Source organism: Sparus aurata, chromosome 24, assembly GCF_900880675.1.
Source record: "Sparus aurata chromosome 24, fSpaAur1.1, whole genome shotgun sequence".
NCBI lineage: Eukaryota > Metazoa > Chordata > Actinopteri > Spariformes > Sparidae > Sparus > Sparus aurata.
In genome coordinates this window covers 15,132,119-15,151,237 of record NC_044210.1, presented here as the reverse complement: position 1 = coordinate 15,151,237, position 19,119 = coordinate 15,132,119, and the positions used below count along the sequence as shown (strand labels likewise).

The following is a 19,119-nucleotide window of genomic DNA, read 5'->3' as shown; positions in this document are numbered from 1 at the left end:
TTGGCTGAACTGTGCCTTTAACTTCTTTGCAACAAGCCTACACCAGCCGGCCCTTTAAAGCTGCCTGGTTGGTGAGAATAAAATGCAATAAACAGTGACTGAATTATCTTTTTTTTTTTTTTTTGCTCCTCCTACTGCAAACCAACTGGGTTCAAGCAGGCAGGAAATTAATTTACACCCTCCTTTTTTTCCCCTCCCCGCTATTTGCAGCAAATCAGCCCGGGATGGATTAAAAAAAGCCTCCGATTTATCGTTCCTTTTGATCAAACGCAGGAAATGGGCCAGAACACCTTCACTTTGCCTGAACGCGCTCCCTCGGTGTCTCCCTCCGAGGGAGCCATGGCACGTTAATTACATCTGTTACCAACCAAGGTGATGACTTATCCGCTATTCCTGCCTTTTGACCATGACTAGCTGATAAAAGGGTAATCGAATAACTAATGGCTAATTAGGGAGTAATTACTCCCCGGTAAATGGCCCTATGCAGTGTATTAATTCTCCTCGGGTCTGGCAGTGAGAAACTCCCATAAGGTTTTTTGTTTCATTTAATGCTCCCTAATTGAAATGGGCACCCTCATCAAGAAGCTTACATGTATCTGTCGAACTTAATGTTCTTTTATCTGTAATTACAGACAGCCCCATATTATCTACCTAACTACACCTACTACGTCAATCCCACAGACACATTATGAAATTAGAAACGATGGAGTCATTTTTCAATAAAGGTCGCACGTCCCACGAGCGCTTTCCGATCGTCGTTTTCCATTCCACGTGACGGGAATGAGGCTGTGTGTGAGTTCACAGCCGAGCTAAATGATCCTAATGGGATTCAACAGAGACAGGAGCACATTCACGTCAACACATATTCATAAAGGTTAACACACACATTCACAAACGGCGCATCGTGGGGTTTAATGCTGAATATCTGCAGGCAGTCTTCAGTTCAGCGCCTAATAAGAAGCCAAACACTGGTCAGGCTGTGACATCGTGTTTATTCGTTTATATATTTAAATTCTACCCCTGTCTCATCGTCTCAAGCCTGCGGTGTTCGTGAGATCAAAAGTCTTCCATGTTCTCTTTGATCGTATGTGGGAAAACTCCAGCGTTTTGTGCAATGTGATGTAAAGAACGACAAAGACCTCATACAAACAAAGTAGTGATGGATGAATGGGATAAGCAGAAGTTAGGAGACCAAGTTTGTGTCCTAGCATCATATTTCACGAAGGACGTCCAGCTGACGGCTCAACTTCCATTTTTGAACCATAACGGGATGTCGTGATCAACGACTCAGTGTTTGCTAGGACGCGTCATGTTAGCCGCATTGTTACGCTGTACAACAATGGCAGTAGCTTCAGATCACAACACAATGTTGATGTTGAGCAGCTAGCTAAAATGGTTTCATCTCATTTTAACATGAATTTTAAGTACATTGGATGATGTTAATGTTGTTAGTTTCACGGGTGGTTTCATTAACATGGTGGCAGCCATCTTGGACAGCTAGGTATGGCAACACCACGTGGACAAACCACACTCAGAACCGCAGTTGATATGTAGTAAATAGTTACGACAATGAATACATTTGCCAATGGTTGTTTTTAGACTGTGGTGCGTGGTAGCATAGCATTTTTTCCCCAATTCAATTCAAGGGAACTTTATCAACATTAAAGTTTTTAAGAACAATATCGTCAAAGCAGCAAATGACAATTTGTCCAAACATTTGGACAGTGCACAATAACAGCAACACAAACATAAAACAAAAAGAAGCTTAATGTTGATTAAACTCAACAAATTGCCAATTTTTTTGTGCAGTTCTGCGGTCTGTTTGTCCAAGTGGTGTTGCCGTAGCTATCTGTCCAAGATGGCAGATGCAGTCACACATTTGTTACTTAGAAGCCACCAGATGAAAATATTGTCTTCTCTATTGAGGTTAATCCCAACGCGGAGACAGCAAATGAAGCAAACGTCACACCAATCTATTCGATCGTCGTTGAGACATTTGATGCAAGAAAAATGCAAATGTGAACGTTCAGTATCTGTTGAGAGATCTCTGTCTGAATGAAAAAATCTCATCATCCCTCGCTTCACGCTACTATCATGGCTGAAAAGGTCTCCGACATACATCAGGACCTAATCTGATGAAACACCAGCTACAATTTTTGCCCAACACGTCCCTAAACCAATTCGGGCCACACAGTTAGGACAGAAAATTGAATCAAGCACACGTTCCACACATTTTCTTCTTTTTCTAATAGCTCTTGACAGCTGCTGAATCAATGCACAGACACACTGTTGAAAGAGGTGGATTTGTTATCCAGCTAATTACACCGGGGGATCCCGAGCAGAATAATCTGAATAATAGAAAAGCCGAGTTGATAAACACGGCTGTTGAATGCTCGGTTACATGCACTCAGCCACCCTGTCCTCGCGCTTGTTTGCAATCATCTGCATCAAATGATAACATCTATGTAAATCTTGTAGGACAATGGGATTAAAACGTGATAATATCTCGTCGCGCTATTTTAAACATACATGTGTAGCGTTCGGATTCTGGCTTTTATCCAAAGTGCATGACCTTAAATATGTCTACACGCTATTTATTCCATGCATGGGTGACAGCAGGGTGCTTTATATGCCAAGAGAAAGCTCGGGAAGATTATTTTTGCAACCTTGAAGTCAGTTTCTGAGATGGAACTTTAACATTTAATGGTAACAATCGTGATGGCCACAGGACAGTTTAGTTTTTTTCTTCTCCCCAACACGCCGTCTCATTGTTCGGTATTCTGCCGGCTTATCAGCGTGCCCTTGAATCGTCTACTCTGCTATTCAACCGGCAAAAAACACCTGAGCACATCTCACAGAAATGTTGTCTTTGTTTTGTATGAAAAATGATTCAGCCGCAGCTCACGCCGTTGAAGGAGGGGATAAATGGCGTGACGGCGCTGAATTGAAGCGACTGTAATGAAAGAAAGACTGATTCTTCAGGCGAGGCGGTGATTCACTTAAACGGCACAACATAAGACCCCTTCTTTTTTTTTTTTCCTTTTTTCATGTGGTTGTGCAACAGAAGATTCCACCGAGGGAGCTGCCAATGCCTGTGGGTGTCTTGTAGGCGTTTGGCAGCCGTGCAGGGATGTTATTGTCACATCTGGCAGTGCGGAGATGCCAGCACACTGGAGCTACAAGTTTAAAACCTCCCTCACAATTTCTTATTCCATGCTCCGACCGTCAGCGCACTCTGTCACCAACTCGGGTGACAACAAGAACTCCTTACTGAGATTACACAGAATAGAACTACTTAGTAACTAATCTGCAGAAGGACAAGCCTCAATCTGAAACGCCGGGAAATCTCTTGTTGTGATGCCCACGCAGAGTACAGTTGGCCTGAAATGAGAATGAGGTTTGTCCTGTGACGGGTTGTGAACCATCAGTTCTTTGGTTTCATTCCATGAGCAGCCATGTGCTTAGGTATTTCCAATTATAGGGAATATGTCGAGGCGGCCCTCGGTAATTAAAGCCTAATCATGCCAGTGGATTCAGAGAAGCATCCTCATCAAGATTTCATTAGTCTGCCTCCTTGTGATGCCCAGCAGCAACCCAACCGCCTTTAGGAATGCTCAGATAGCTTCTTTCCAGATCCAAATCCAGCTATTCACTGGTGTCGGAGAATACTACGGAAAGTTATTGTGCAAATTCTACCTCAATTTTGAAAAAAAGAAGCACCTTTTAAGATCAGAACATCAACTTTTTCATTCGTTTCGATGGGACGGTTTCTGACACTGCTGAACCAAGAGGCTTTTTTAAATAGTTGATGAAGCTTGAAGTCGCTTTGTGGAACGGAAAAGCTCCAATATGTAAGAAAGTTCCAAACACGTCAAATGCTGATGCTTTGGGACGGCTGCCAAACCGCCCAACAATTCCAAAGCATCAGTATCATTGGCGCATTGGGAATGAGACTCAGAAGTCAACTTTCTTACAAATCGGACCTGTGATCAGTCAGCAAATGTAGTGGAAGATGTATAAATACTCATGTAAAGTACAAATACCCCAAATTTGGACTGAACTTCAGTATTTGGGTAACTGTCGTAGCGCTGCAGGAGATCACAAGAACCTCGAATTGGATTTTGAATCTGACGTGGAGAGAAATCAATCGTCTGCGTCACATCACATGAGACCTTTTTTTGGAGGACCCAGTGGAAAACCTCCGCGGCGGGATTTTTGGACGTCTCCAGGACAGATGAGATGGGACGAGATAAAACTGACTCCCCCGTCTAAATGTGTCATAATGGTCGTTTTTTTTAAAGTTTTGCCAGGCATGAAAATCAGCGACTGGAAAGACGACAGAATTTGGCACCACAAGGATCCACAATTATGCCACAGTGTGCCGTGGCAGCTTGTCTTCTCCCTACCTGTTTCCTCCCTCCTTCTCCCTCACCTGATCCTTTCAGTGTGTGTGTTCTGGTGGGCTGCCTCGACAGCACCCTGAGCAGTCCACCACCCCGGTGCCGGACCGGTCACGCGTCTCCAGCGTGTGACTGACTCCTGTGTTTTTTTTGTTTTTTTTTAGCTCTCTGATGTTTTTGACTTCTGCTGCGCTCATCTTTGTCTCTGCCTCGTGTGGAGACTTCACCAGCGACCATCTGCTCAGCCTTCCACGCCGTCACCTTCTCCGGTCTGCCGGTGCTACCAGCTAAGTCCCAGTAACCCCGGCGAGACCACTCTACCCAGCAGCTCGCCACCAGCTGCTCACTCCACTCACCTGGTGTTCAAATAAACCATTTTGTTTTTGCACAACTCCTCGTGTCTCTGCGTTTGACGCCAAAACCTCACACTGTGTGTTGTGTTGCAGAGATTCCTACTGAAGTTAGCATGCTAACCATTAAGGCCAAACCTGTCCTGCTCCCAGTCTGGACTGCTAGCTGCATGGCTAACTGAGCTAGCTAGGTCCTCCACTGCCATCTATTTGTTGGGTGTGAATTTGCTTCCACAGGTTTCAAACTTGATTTGAGGAAATTACCACACTGAGAGATCTTGTTTTCACTCATTTTAAAGGAGCAGTATGTAGTTTTAGGGTTAAACAAACTGACCTTAAAGGACAACACATTTTCATACAGTTTCACTTTGTTTATATGCGGCGGACCCTGCCACCTTTCCAGCTTCAAAGAGTGTTCCAGGACCTTATTGTTCTCTGAGAGCAGCTTGTTTGGTAAAAACATGTCTGAGTTTGTATTTTTGCCTAAACATTAAAATATTTAACGTTCAATTTCTTCCCCAAAACGGATCAAAATGAACTGCTTACATGATTTTCACAATATAAATAAATGTGTTATGTTACAAGAGAATAATCGCATGAGACACAGCGGACACTTCATCGTGCTGAACTCCCTAAAGAAACATTTTCGGAGCTAAATTTGGATCCAGGCTCATTGTTCCTGTGACAGGAGGAATAAATGTCCCCCGTCTCGGAGACAACCGAGTAGTGACAACTTCAACTGAATTGAGTTGTTGCCACGGATCCGACAGAAGGGTGAAAAAAAAATAATAAAATAAAATGCTGCTCGACCCTTGAAAGAATGGTGTGCATTTGTCCTAGATGTACGAACGCTCTGCTTTCAAAGTGGTTCCCCATTCCAACTGGGGCAGCGTATAATGCGTATGTATCTGCGCTTGTTTCCCCCTCCAGCTCCTGAATGCTCTCACACTTCACAAGACAGACTTTGAATGAAACTCCAGGCGAGATCTTGTGTTTAGGGAGAGAGAGAGAGAGAGAGCGAGCAGCTGGATAGGCTGGTGGTCTTGTGCTCTGAGAGAGATCAACCAGAGCGCCGTGTGAGCGCACCTGGCTCTCCTATATGCTGCCTGTTTGACAGACAGCACAGACACCTGGAAGCCCAGTGAGAGAGCGCAGTGTAAAAGCCACTGCTGCTCTACAGGGCCATGCATTATGCAGGAAGCTCTCTCTCTCTCTCTCTCTCTCCCCCTCTGCCCCCTGCTCTGCGGTAAAAATAGATCAACAGACCTGAGCGTTCAGCTTTTTTATGCCTCTCACTTTCACTTGGATCTCACCAGGTGCAGCAGCTGCTGGCTCCCGTCTCGCATCTCTTCTCCGCCTGAATGTTTGTGTATCTGTGTGAGAGTTTAAACATGCATGTGTTTGCGCACACTTATTCGAGAGTGTGTGTGTGTGTGTGTGTCAACCAGGCCCAGGCTGTTTTATCAGTTTGTGCCACTGCACTCAGGTTTTTAATAAAAGTGGGATGTTGGTCTTGCAGCGGAGGTGGGAGAGCGGGTGTGGTTTTACCACCCGGGGTCATTGGTGGCATGATGTTTGCAAAACCTGCAATAAAACCTTCACTATAGGGACCGAAGTATGTGACACACATCATGCTCTTTAGTCTTCTGGGCTTAAGGTGTAGATATATTAAATCCTCGGTATGATATTAGCTGATTATTTCACACAGCTTCTGCATTGTGAGGCCCATAGAGCAGGTGCACCGACTAACTTCTGGTTTATTAACTAACTTCATGTCAAAGACCTCTGTGTTTTGTGTTGCAGAGAGGTCTACTTAACCTAGCATGCTAGCCAGCTAGCTGTGGCTCATCCTGCCAAGAGTATGATGCCCCATGTAATGTCAGCGGGTGAATGTACGCGACTGGCGAGTTTGGTCCAACGAATCTTAAGCCAACAAAAATATGTGAAGAAATTAAATATTGTTAGCCAACTAAAACAAGCTAAGACGTGTGCAGCGCGTAGGAATGTGCATTCAAAACATTAAAAGAAATAACTAAACTTTTTCACAGAATGTGAAGGAATAATGGTTTAGATGTTTTGTCAAAGACGGGGGCTAGCTGATTAGCATGCTAACCAGCTAGCCCCCAGCCACTTTGTACCTCAAGAGATGATAGTTCGATGATAGCACGCCAGCTGCTTGGTTAACTAACTGTAACTACAGTTAGCAGCAGTTAGCGGCTATGTTTGGAGTTGTTTGGAGTCTGAATCTGACTAATTCTTACATATTTGACCTTCCAAATCATAAGGGTGTCATTTTTTGAGCGTCCATATACTTTTGTCCCATTCTTCAGCTGCTGCAGTACATGCATCGGAGACATTTTAGTATCACGGTATCATTATCTATCCATATTGGACCACTTTCTAAATATCCACAAGAAAATCATCAAAATCCAAAATGTTAGGAACAAAGCTAAAGGAGCAATTATGTAAAGAAGTGTATAATTGCATGTATGTATGTATGCATCAACATGCTGCATGCACACGTAAGTGTAAAGGTCTCCTGTTGCTGAGTGTGAAGGCTCCCTGAAGACCATTGATCCGTGTCTGTGACCCCGGAGGTCTCCGACTCCTCCCTGATTGCAATTCCACTGCTAATTAAACAGTCCTGCTTAACGAGTTCACGTTGATAACAAGGTTGGAAGGAAAGGTCACCCTATCATGCTCACTTCAACTGGACACCGTCAATAACGACCCTGCCTGGGAGGACAGGTACACACACACACACACACGGAGGTAATCATCTAAAAGATAAAGGAGGACTCAGAGCGTGTACTCTTGTACTGAGAAGGACAGATGAACCAGAGTGTTTTGCCGCAGAATCGACTTCTTTTGTGCTGGTTGATCTTACATAAGCTTTCAGAATTTAATTAGTTTGAAGCGTCTTGGGAGCAAGACAGAGCAAGAGCATACTTTTCAAACTATTTCTTGTCCTTTTTCTGCCATAAAGTCGCATGTTTTCTGTGTTTCTCTTTGAATTTTAATCCTTGTAATAGCATGTACCACTTTCCCAAGTAAGTATCTTGGGGTAACATTCAGGAGTGATGGACAGGCGGTTTGGCGCTGCGTCAGCAGTACTGCAGGCGTTGCACTGGACCATGTGGTGAAGAGGGAACTGAGCCAAAAGGCAAAGCTTTTGATTTCCCCGTCCATCTATGTTCAACCTCTCACCTAAGATAACAAGCTGTGGGAAGTGACCGAAAGAAGGAGGACACAAACGGCCAAAATGAGTTTCCTCCGTCGGATGGCTGGGCTCAGACATCCAGAAGGAGCTTGGAGTAGAGCCGTCGCTCCTTCAGGTCGGAAGGAGCCAGTTGAGGTGGTTCCTGCACCTGATCAGGATGCCATCTGGGTGCATCGTTTTGGAGGTTTTCCGGGCACATCCAACTGGGTGGAGACCCCGGGGCAGATCCAGAACTCGCCTGAGAAATTAGATCTCATCTGGCCAGGGAACGCCTCAGGATCCCCCAGGATGAGGTGCTGCCGACTCCGGATAAGTGGGATGAAGACTTAAAAAATCTACTTTTCTGACAAATAGGACCTTAAAACCTGTTTGGCACTCTGCCAGAAGGCGCCACCTCGTTTTTCAGTCAGTCTAGTGTAAGTTGTAGTCAGCCGGATTGAATGCAACACTGAGATGGAAATTTTGCCACGATTTGTTCCAGTGGAAGTCTCTCAAGACCTTAACGAGATCAGCCTCGTTGTTGTGGCGTGGCAGAAATACTGACTGGTAAAACATCAAAACAGTCGTTCAAGGCCAAGAGGATGTTCAGTTGCTGGAAAGCAGCAAAATCACTGACTTTTGCTAAAAAGGTTTGGAATGGGCCTATAATTGGTCGTTAGTGAGTTCTTTAGATTATTCGTCTTTAATAGTGGCTTAATAACTGCAGTTGTCTGGGCCTGTGGGAAAAAGCCTAAGAGAAGGGAGGTGTTGACTATTTATAAAAGATCTGATGAAAAAGACTGTGGGGAGAATATCAACGTAGCCGGAGGAGATTTAAGTTGTTGCTCTTTCTCTTCTATGGTTTCATACTTTATAGGATCAAATCAAAATTGTATCTTCCTCATTCAGTTGGTTTTAAGTTGACATCGTGCAGATTCTGTACCTGCTGCAGAGGGAGTGACCACTTGACATGTGTTGAAGGGAGGAAGCCAATTCATGTCGTGACACAGTGGATAAATGTTCAGGAGATATTGACACAGGAGGGTCGGTTCATTGAGAATGACTGAATAGAGTACCTTTACCTATCAAGATCAGCCCAGACACTTAAATAAACCAATATTGTGTGCCGATGATACGCCAAGTTTGTAGGCAGGTACGTTGTTTTTTCAGAGTTAGTTTTGTTTTGTGGTCATTTCCCTGTTTCCTGATTGATTAGTAATGCAAAACACAACCCATTAGCATCAATTAAACAACAGCTAATGTTAGCGTTCAGCCACTTCCAGGTAAGATTAGTGTTTGAACAACATTGCTTGGTACAATATTGGTCACATTTTTTAAGCCTTGAAGGGAAATACTGGATGTATCTAAAAAAGAAATGTTAGCTTGGAAATGGTTGGATGCTAATGTCTTTTACTGGTGGTCAAATGTGTTGTTAAACTTGGAATATGGTCCGATGTCCCTCCAAAATGTCTTTTCCCGTCATTTTTTAAGTTGTCGATTGATTGGGAAGTAGATTCCCTACATTTATACGTATTGCAACCTGACACACAGCAGCATATCATTATCCCAGCATTTGAGCTTCCCCACCTGACTGTGATGTCTGTGATTATGGGCTATAAAGACTTGAGAGAGTTTAACGGGGATGGAGGCTGGGGATGATGGATGGAAGGGTCGATCAAACACAACACTGTCTTCCAGGAGACTCCTTAACCTCACAAAGCAGATTTGATAACCAAACTGCTACTGTTACATGTTTATTTAAAGGTCAACAGACAATGGAGCTGCGCTTAAGTTAACAGGAAGCATTGGCTTATCGCCTGTATGAAAAGTTGGACTTTGGCATATGCGATTTGAAAGTGTTAAGTTCTGTTATTTGTACGCAGATGGTTGATCAAAATAGATATAAAGATATAAAGTACTGGCTTGTCCAGGAAATAGTCATGAGTGCTTATGTGCTTGTAGCCTTGGCCTAGTAATGTTGCTGTCTCCAGCCTCAGCACCAAAAAGTCTGATATCAACCAGACAATACTGGCCAAATACATATTGGCAAACTCGTCTCTTGTTAAGTGTTCATCTCTCTTGGCAGAAAACATTTGAGGCAGTCCAGGAAATAAATAGCTGAAGCACAGACGAAAAAACAATCTATGAATTTGGTTTTAATATTTCTTAATGTGCTTATTCCTTTGCTATAGAATGACCTTTTTTAGGGGAAAGTGCTGTTGCTGTATTTTTCCAGGCAAGCCTGCAAATGTCCACAGACACACAAACCCCCGAGCCAGACCCACAAACACACGACCTATATATACTATCTGGCCTTCTCATCATTTATCTTACAGCGGCAGAATCAGGATAGATTGGTTCAATTAGACTGGCCTTTAATGTAATCTGTTTAATCCATTTCTATCATCAAAGCCAATACCTACCTCTCTCCTTGGAGAGCGGGATTAGCCCTGCAAGTGCATCTCAGAGCGAGCGTCTCGCTATAAAAGCGCAGCCTCGGAGTCGCTCAGATCTCCTGGATATTTGCTCTTTACGGCTGGCCGTGGAGAAAACCGAGTGTCTCAAGTGAAGTTTTAATGGGTAAAGATTTAAGATCTTCATATCCTACCAGAGATTGCAAACACTGTTTGGCACAATGCACAGTGCCACAATAAAAAGACAGGGAGGATTTGATTCTTCCTGTTCCCTTTCTCTTCAAAGATTGCCGGAATGATTTCGTATCTGTAATGGGGAAAAAAACCCAGGATGGGGTTGCACCAGCTATTCTCTATTCTCATTCCTTCCCTGAATTTGTGTAGAACATTTCCACCGTTGTAACTGAAATGTTTTTGCCCCTAAAGACCGGTCAAGCAAGGAAAGGTTTGTGCCACCGTTCCAATTGAGGTTTCTAGAGCATCACAAGCTGCAACACGATTTCCCAAAAAAGACAGACAATCTATTGAACTGCCAATCCTTTGTAAATGTATGGATTTGCAAGTGTGGGGAAAATAATCTCACCAATTAAGCTAAACCAACAAATGTTACTTGGTGATTTAGTTGATTTTGTAATTTAAGGTATTGTCTCTTCTGTGAAATGTTATGTAAGATTATGACGTTTTTAGGTCGTTTGTGGACTATATCCCACACATGTTTTTTTAGTTTTGGAGCTAAATAGCTAGAAAGCTAATGTTGGTTTTGGCAGGTAGCCAGTTCAGTAAGCAGTTTAACTAATTTGGCAGTTAGTGTGCTTAAATATGTTGTCACAACTAATGTTAACATAGAAACTAGTTCCTGTTTACCTCAAGTAAATACAGTGATACGTAATGTGTACTCCTGTTGTTACAAAGCTGAGTTGGCCTTAAACCTGCAATACCTTATTTTTGGTCGCTTGGGGGCAGCTAAAACTAGTTTTGAAAACAACAGATCAACTCCTAAGTTGATATAATGTACACAATTAGATTTTTAAACACACACCAGATGTTGAGCTTCTTCTTTCTCTTCTTTCCAGCCGCTAAATGCTGCACTATGTTCATCTGCCAGTTGCTAACTGTGTCTTTCAGCTGTCTGCAGCTGAGCATGTACCGTAAAGTTGTCATTATTTGGCCTCTGTTATTGGAAGGTTTCGTCTCTTTTGTGAATTGTTATGTAGGATCTTACCATTTTCTGCATGTTATTTCCAAACCAGACTATGATATTTTCCTAAACCTAACCAAGTGGTTCAGGCACCTGACCCTAAACACACTGCAGCTGTTTCACAACATTAACGGTGCAAAACCCAATATGTGAAATGTTTCTCAGGAGGCTTAATTTTAATATCCAACCAGATGTGTCTTATTTATATTTGTTAACTTGACTGCAGAGCCCTGCATGAGCGAGGGGAAGAGGGGTAAGTCGAGTATCATAGTTTAAAGCTTAAGGGTCCAATTTGTGAGAAAGTTGATTTTTGACTCTCATTTCCACCTCGTCCATTATTGACGCTTTGGGATTGTAGGTCCGGTCTGTCACCATTGTGACTCATCAGTATCTGACAAGTTGGAAAACGTTACAAATTGGACCTTTAAGCCGTCGTATTTAACGGTTTGGAGTGAGAACACATGGCTATAGCTGGCTCTGTACAGCTGAGAGGCCCTTTAGATGGTTGTGATGATTCTCTGTCTCTGTTTAGATCCGTTCATTTTTGATAAACGGTTTCAATAAAAATATTGATTATAGCCACTTTCAGAACAACTGAACTCCAATTTCAGTGTCTGTCTCCTTTTTTTCATTTTTTCCTGCTACCTTATTGAAAAAGTGTGTTTGAGGACCCTGGGGCCTGTGAAAGCTATTCAAAAGCCATGACAAATTTCACCCCCCACCCCAAGAATGCATGGCTGTCAATGTGGCAACACGGATGTTTTCAAAATTCATGGATTTCATCCAGCAGCTGCAATCTGCTTTTACCTGCTGAGATTTCCGCGGGGAAGTGGGATTTTATTCTCAATACCCATCTATCCATCCCCCTACCCCGCTCGTCTCCGTACTCACACTGTCAGAAGAAAGAAGAAAATGATGTGCAGGTATTTACTACAGAATTCCCATTTTAGGCTGAAATGCATTTTAAAGATATATACTATATACACTCGGTGCACATGTTTGATCCCCTTTTCCACAATTCCTTACTCGACTACATATGAAATTCTTCCTCAACCAGTTTGGAAACACCAAGCTGATTTTTACTCAGTAGATTTAGGATATTTTCCTGCCAGCTTAAGTACAGTTTTTCCTCATATTTCCCACTCCGAGTGTGGATTACCTGTGTGATTGCCTTTCAGGAGAATTCCCCGTGCAGCATTAGCGACGCTGCTCGTCACAGCCGATGGAAGCGCTCCCATAGCTCTTTTCACAGTGTCGGGAACGCCTGCACATATTAAAGCAATACACGAGGCTGCTTGTCTGAGTCCACTGACTTTGTGTTTTTAATGGCTTCGATGTGTGAGTGTGGAAATGTGTGTGATAACACTTGCTGGTAAAGACTCGGTGATAAAATGGTTCTGTCCGGCTTGGCTCGTGTACGCGGATGACAGCGTCGTCCTCCATAGCGGGCTCATTATGCCTCGCACACACACACACACAGCAGCGGACAGTGGTGTGACTTGAGTGCAGCTGACAGTTTTGATCGAAGCTGATTGATTGGACGACACAAGGCAGGGCTGCACATAGCAACATGGCCGGGTTAAGGGTTGGGGCTCCTGTGGCGTCTTCGGACACCCTGCACCCCCCTGCCCCCCCTCTTTGTTAACACGAGCCCTACTGCAAACCATATCTGACAGTGGATATTGATCAGGTGAATGGGAAGGATCAATGGTTGTTGATTGGGCGGAAAATACACGGCCAAGACTGGCCGCCTAGGTTTCGGGGATGCCAGCTTGAATCATTTCTTAAATAAGGTATAACATCGTAAACAACATTATTTCATCAAAGCTAAATTGCTTATACACACCTCAAGCTTTGGGTTTATTAGAATTGGCATCGATCTTGTAAGTATATTTGATCAAAGTTAGATTTTTATCCACATTTCTTCTCTCTTGATACTCATAAAAATATATCCCACGGCTAATATAGCCTAGCGTCAAAGAAATCATGCTGTTGGAGGTTAAATATGGGAATGAATTAATGATTTTGGTGTAAATATCTATTGATGAGAGATTACAACTAACATGTGGATCCAAAAGCATCTCAACACTCCATGCGTCAAGAATCATATCTGTACATTTACTGCCATCTGCTGCTCCACATAGGCATTGCATGTACAGATATCTCTTTCCTGTTGTTATCTAATATTTCCTTTCATTTTTTTTCCATAAGTGACTATTCTTATGTAAGTCAAAATTTACGGTCCACTAAACGTTTTAGAAGGTAAAAACTGGTTGTCAACTTTTCTATTACACCATAAAAAGTCAGAAAAGCTCCAGAAAGTTTGGAACAAGACTTGTTTTCTGAAGTACTCACAGCTCCTGCTCGGGTTTGAATTGCATTTATTCAATCTTACATTTTGAACCAGAGATTTTCCCACTGTACTGTTTCGTAGTCGCTTATAAATGTTTGAAATGCCCCAAACTTTTGTTGAGTCAGAAGTTTCTTTTGATCTGTTACTGTGAATATCAGGCTTTTATTGATTGCTTGGTCTATCTGTCCAATACCAATCTTCATATCTGTAGCAGTGCCTGCACATGCATGTGACACACTTGAAAAAAACATTAAAGGAAACATATCATGCAAATGTTCATGTTCATCATTTTATTTTGGGTTTCTACTAGAATATGTTTACATGCTTTAATGCTCGAAAGACACAACCGTGTCTTCACCCTCCTGTCTCTTTAAGAACAGAGGAGCTGTGCTAAATCATTTCTTACCTGCTAAACTACCTTCGAGACATAAATAACGCAAATGTGTGATTCCGTGATGTGGTCCGATGTCACAAAGTCACGTCATAAAGGCAGTACTGCTGACGAGGCGTTTCAGGAGCAGTGTTTTCTGTTGGAGAGAGGAGCTTCTGTTGGTGCGGACTTGAACCTTTAATAACTTTCAAGATCTTTACATGCAAAAGAACATATAAAGCACTGAAGGAAAGAAAAAACAAAACAAAACAGAAAGGTCTCCTGAACTTTGCCTCAAAAAATGTGAACAAAGAAATAATACAGGTTGACCAATAATTATCAAAATAAACCGATATGAAGATTGATACGTGTTTGACTGTGTTCACTGTGTTTCAAAAGGTCAGGCAGCTGTCTGTAGCTTTGGATGCATCATCTATTCGACGTGGATTTTAAAATAACTTTATCAGAAGGGCTCAGCTCCGTGCTGAGGGTGCAGCTCCGCCCCTGTCTGTCTGTTCCACCTGTCACATTTAAATTAACTTGAGTTTGCAAGTTTACTTCATTCCTTCACTTCAGCTGCAGGTAATATCACTTCAGCAAAGAAACATGGCGGTACGTCTCTTTGAGGGTAAAGTTCACGCAGCTGCTTACCTGCAGTACAGAGTAAGGCATCATGAATTAATCAGCAAGATTGTGGACTTTATGAAGAAAAAGGTGAGTGTATTCAAGTTTTCAGCATTTCAACAGGCTGCAACGTATTCATGTGTTGTGGTGCTGTGCTATCTAGCCCATGATACCTTAAATAAAAGTTAAGGTTATACGCTGATTGACCCAAAAAACTCTATCCCACCTCTAGCTGTTTTACCCTCTAAATAAGACAGAAGCGTACTTATTATAAGTGCTCTTGGGACTTATCAAATTAATGTTAAAAAAGGGAGATATTTGATCGTGAGCATTGTTAGCAATAATTAACTTTCATGGTGTAACTCCTTTTATTTCAAGACACCGAACCAGTTGAACCTTGCAGTGGATGTGGGCTGCGGTTCAGGCCAAGGGACGATCCCATTTTCTCCGTTTTTCACAAAGGTTGTTGGAACAGACGTCAGCTCCGCTCAGCTGGAGATGGCGCGGACCATTAGCAACCCTCCAAATGTATCATACAGGTAATTTACTGCATGTCATTCTATGTGTTTCACGGTGCAAAATGTCCTCCAAGGTGTGTGGATGCCTCTTTAAGACACCTTTCTGTTTCTAGTTAACAAAATATGTAAAGAAACCATGCCCATTGGACATGATGGCTCCTTTTTCTATACATATGCATAGTGAATTTCATACATTTATATGCATGTAGGAGGCAATGATTCACAGCAGGGGGCTCTATAGAGTCCCCTGGCCGCACCCACACCCAATCAAACTGAATTATCAAATTTTTTCACCAAAGTGACGTATATTCCGAGTTTGGTGAGTTTTGGGGTATGTCCAGGCCTCCAAAACTGTGCTCAGTGTTGAGAAAATGAAGAAGAAGAATCCTAGCAGATTCAATAGGGCCTCGAACTGTTAGTGCTCAGGCCCTAATAATCTAACTGCCTCATATATTTGCTGTTCACATTATATGCTGAAACACATTAAACCCCCTTTTCTCCCCACCTCCTTCTAAACTGTTCTGACTGTTGTGACCTCAGGCAGTGTCCAGCAGAGGAGCTGCCATTTGCTTCTGGTGAGGTGGATCTCGTGACAGCCATGACAGCGGCTCACTGGTTCGACCGCCAGAAGTTCCTCCTGGAAGTTGACAGGGTGCTGAGGCCCGGAGGCTGCCTGGCTCTGCTGAACTGCAGCCCAATAATGATTAAGCTGAAATATGGCGATGTATCCAACACGCTCAATGACATCTGTCAAGAGGTACGTTCAAAATGTAAAAATGTTGGCTGAATATGTCAACACTTGACACCACGCTCAGGGTGGGCAGCTCAAATGTCCTCATGATGTGTTCACTTTCTGATTGATCGGGTCAAATTTTAAGTAAAACAGCACATTTGATAACCCATTAGCTACCTTTAGACAACAGCTAGGTAGCATTCACACACTTCCTAGCTAACACTGATAATGTCAGATGATAGCACATTAATTAATTTACATGAATTCTGATATGTTAACGCACATCTTGGACAGATTTGGGAGTAGTGTTGTGCATTTCCTATTGTATCATGAAACGCTACCAAGCAATGTCAGCTGGGAAGTGTTTGAATGCTAATGTTAGCTGTGGCTAACTCATATGTCCCTCCGGATTGTCTCTATAAATTACAAATTACTGACTGATAGTCTGTAGGCTATGGATTCAGGAGCGTAAGGATGCTAAATGATGTAGGATTTTATGAACGTACTAATAATAAAGTTGCAGCACCTGAAGTCGAAGGGTCTTGTGGGAGGGATTTTCACAAAGCACAAATAATGTATAAAGCAAAAAACAATCTGCTGCCAGGTAATGTACAAAACGCACACATTTCCCCACCTTTCACCTGAACAGCATATATGATAAGGCGATTCATTTGTGTGACCAAAATGTTTACTTGTTCCAGACAAGTTATAAAGTTAACTGTTAAGTCTTGCATGTTTTATTCACAAGCTCTGAAGTTAGTGAACTGTAGTCAAACGTGTTAACCCGGGCTGATGGTAGCCTGGAGGCCAGATCCAATTATTCATTAGTTTACTGCCCTCCAGCCAGGTAGAACCAACATGGTAGGCTAACAAATTCACCATTTGTTGATTTAGCCAACTGCTTATTAACAGTGATGTAACCTTAGCATATATGCTTAGCTAACAGTAGGACAAACACACTCACTTGCTTTAATATCTTTTTTTTTTTATCTCTCTCTCTTTCTCTTTTCTTGATTAGTTTTACGATGCCCTGTCTCCTTTCGTCAGTCCACATTTAGGACTTTCGTTGACCAGAAACCAAGTGAAGATCTACAAAGACATATATAACTCCTGCTCATACCTGGAGAAAGAGTGGTGAGTGTTTTCCAGACTTTACTTACATCCACTACATCCATCCTGAACTAAATCTGAATCATTGTTCCGCTTTCTTAATCCACATTTAAAATCACCACTCAGAAGATTGCATTTATGGATCCAAAATTCTGTTTCATGGCTTTTTGATTAAATCAGGCATGAGTGTTTCCCGGTAGAAAGGATTGTGCCACTGACTGGATACACTGGCATAGTAAAGACCACCCATTGTTACAAGAAACTACTAGAAACCGACTCCGCTGAGGCTGAACATCTGTGTAACAAACTCCAGAACAGGTGAGATATTTCTGACTCATCACTCCTACCCATCCATTCATCCAATCGTAAATGTTGATCTCCTATTCTTGACCTAAACTCTTCCATCAAAATCAACAACGATGAAATTACTCTTTGACCACTGTCCCCCTTCAGCATTAATCAGAGAAGCCAAGCATTGCCTGACCTGGTTTTTACTGTATGACATTTTATTCAATTGCAATCAGTACTATGTTGTTGACCTGTGTCAACAGGAAGACAGGTCTTCTGCAACTCCTAGCAGCTTAAACATGGCCCACTCAGGTCTCATGTCCTAAACCTAACTTGAGATGCATGAGAAAATGCTTCTGGAGGTAAAAGTTGAAGACCAAGCCAGACATGGGCCTCAGCCAGACATTACCAGTTTACCATCACAGCATGTTTGTATCCATCTGATCCACCTTACAACCAGGTGGGGATCAGCTGACAGCTCTGCTCCTCCTTTCACCTGAGTGTCCAAGACATGCGACTGCAAATATGATGGCACACTGACCATTAATCTTTGACCTAAGATGTTCTAGTGCTAAATGAATCACATGGGATACACTGAATTTGTTTCAGCCAATCCATGACTACCACAGAAGTCCAATTACAAAGCAGCAAAACTCCCCAGCAATATTTTCCAGCTCCTCATCAGGGATCCCAGAGTGTGGTCTCTACCTTATCTCATGGGCTCATCAGGAGTTCCTCAAAGTGTCCTTGCACGGATTGACACTGTCCCATGTCCTGCTCAGCGATTCCCTCTCAGTCAAGCCCTGCTTTCCCTCCCTGATTCACCAAAACTTACTTGAGGCTAACCCAAAATCTTTCTCCAAAGGAGTTTGCATTGCATGACCATTAGTCCATCCAGTAATTCATTCACATGCTGAAAAACCTCTATTTGTCCTCTTGTTTTCCCATGTCTTCCATCTCAGGTTGCTGTCTGCCATGAAGGCATCATCTCCTGACACAGAGGTTACGATGATTTTTCCGTGTCACTATCTGCTGGCGCGCAAGCCTCTGTGATTCTCCCTGGCTGAATGTGACTCCTGTAAACAAACCAATGGGTCACTGTAACCATTTTTCAACAGTTGTGCTGTCTGTCCACTGGCTGTCAATCATGACAGCTTCTGTTTTTTAATATGTGATGTGATGTCTGAGTGTCCAAATAAACATTACAATACATTTACTAGTGGAATGGTTTTATTGTTGTTTTTCACCTTGCCGCCCACCAGATGTGTTTTTACAACACCTTTTTAGGGTCCAAAGTGCCCTGTTGAATACCAGTTTGAGTCTTATGTACAAAATCACACGTTTCTGACATTAACTTAACATACTCATGACCTGAGTAAGAGAAATCCACTTGCACCCATAATGGACAAATCTGGAAGTAAGCATCACAGTCCTCCATAATTGTGGTGATGTTGTCCACTAAAATCTACGTTCATACCATATAGAGAATTTATTACATTTCCCTATGCTACAAGTTAAGAACATAGGATTCCCTGCACTCCCACACTGAGCAGCGCTTTCCT

The 19,119-nt window shown here is 42.7% G+C and overlaps 1 protein-coding gene across 1 annotated transcript; it reads left to right on the top strand.

The window, feature by feature from the left end:
• Positions 1-14,862: 14,862 nt before the first annotated feature.
• Positions 14,863-18,776, top strand: LOC115576828 (uncharacterized). The gene is made up of 6 exons (XM_030409406.1): positions 14,863-14,998; positions 15,287-15,447; positions 15,967-16,183; positions 17,178-17,293; positions 17,450-17,587; positions 18,520-18,776. Exons 1-6 carry the CDS (start codon positions 14,891-14,893, stop codon positions 18,608-18,610), a joined length of 831 nt encoding a protein of 276 aa, XP_030265266.1. The 5' UTR covers positions 14,863-14,890; the 3' UTR covers positions 18,611-18,776.
• The last annotated feature ends 343 nt before the right edge of the window (positions 18,777-19,119 follow it).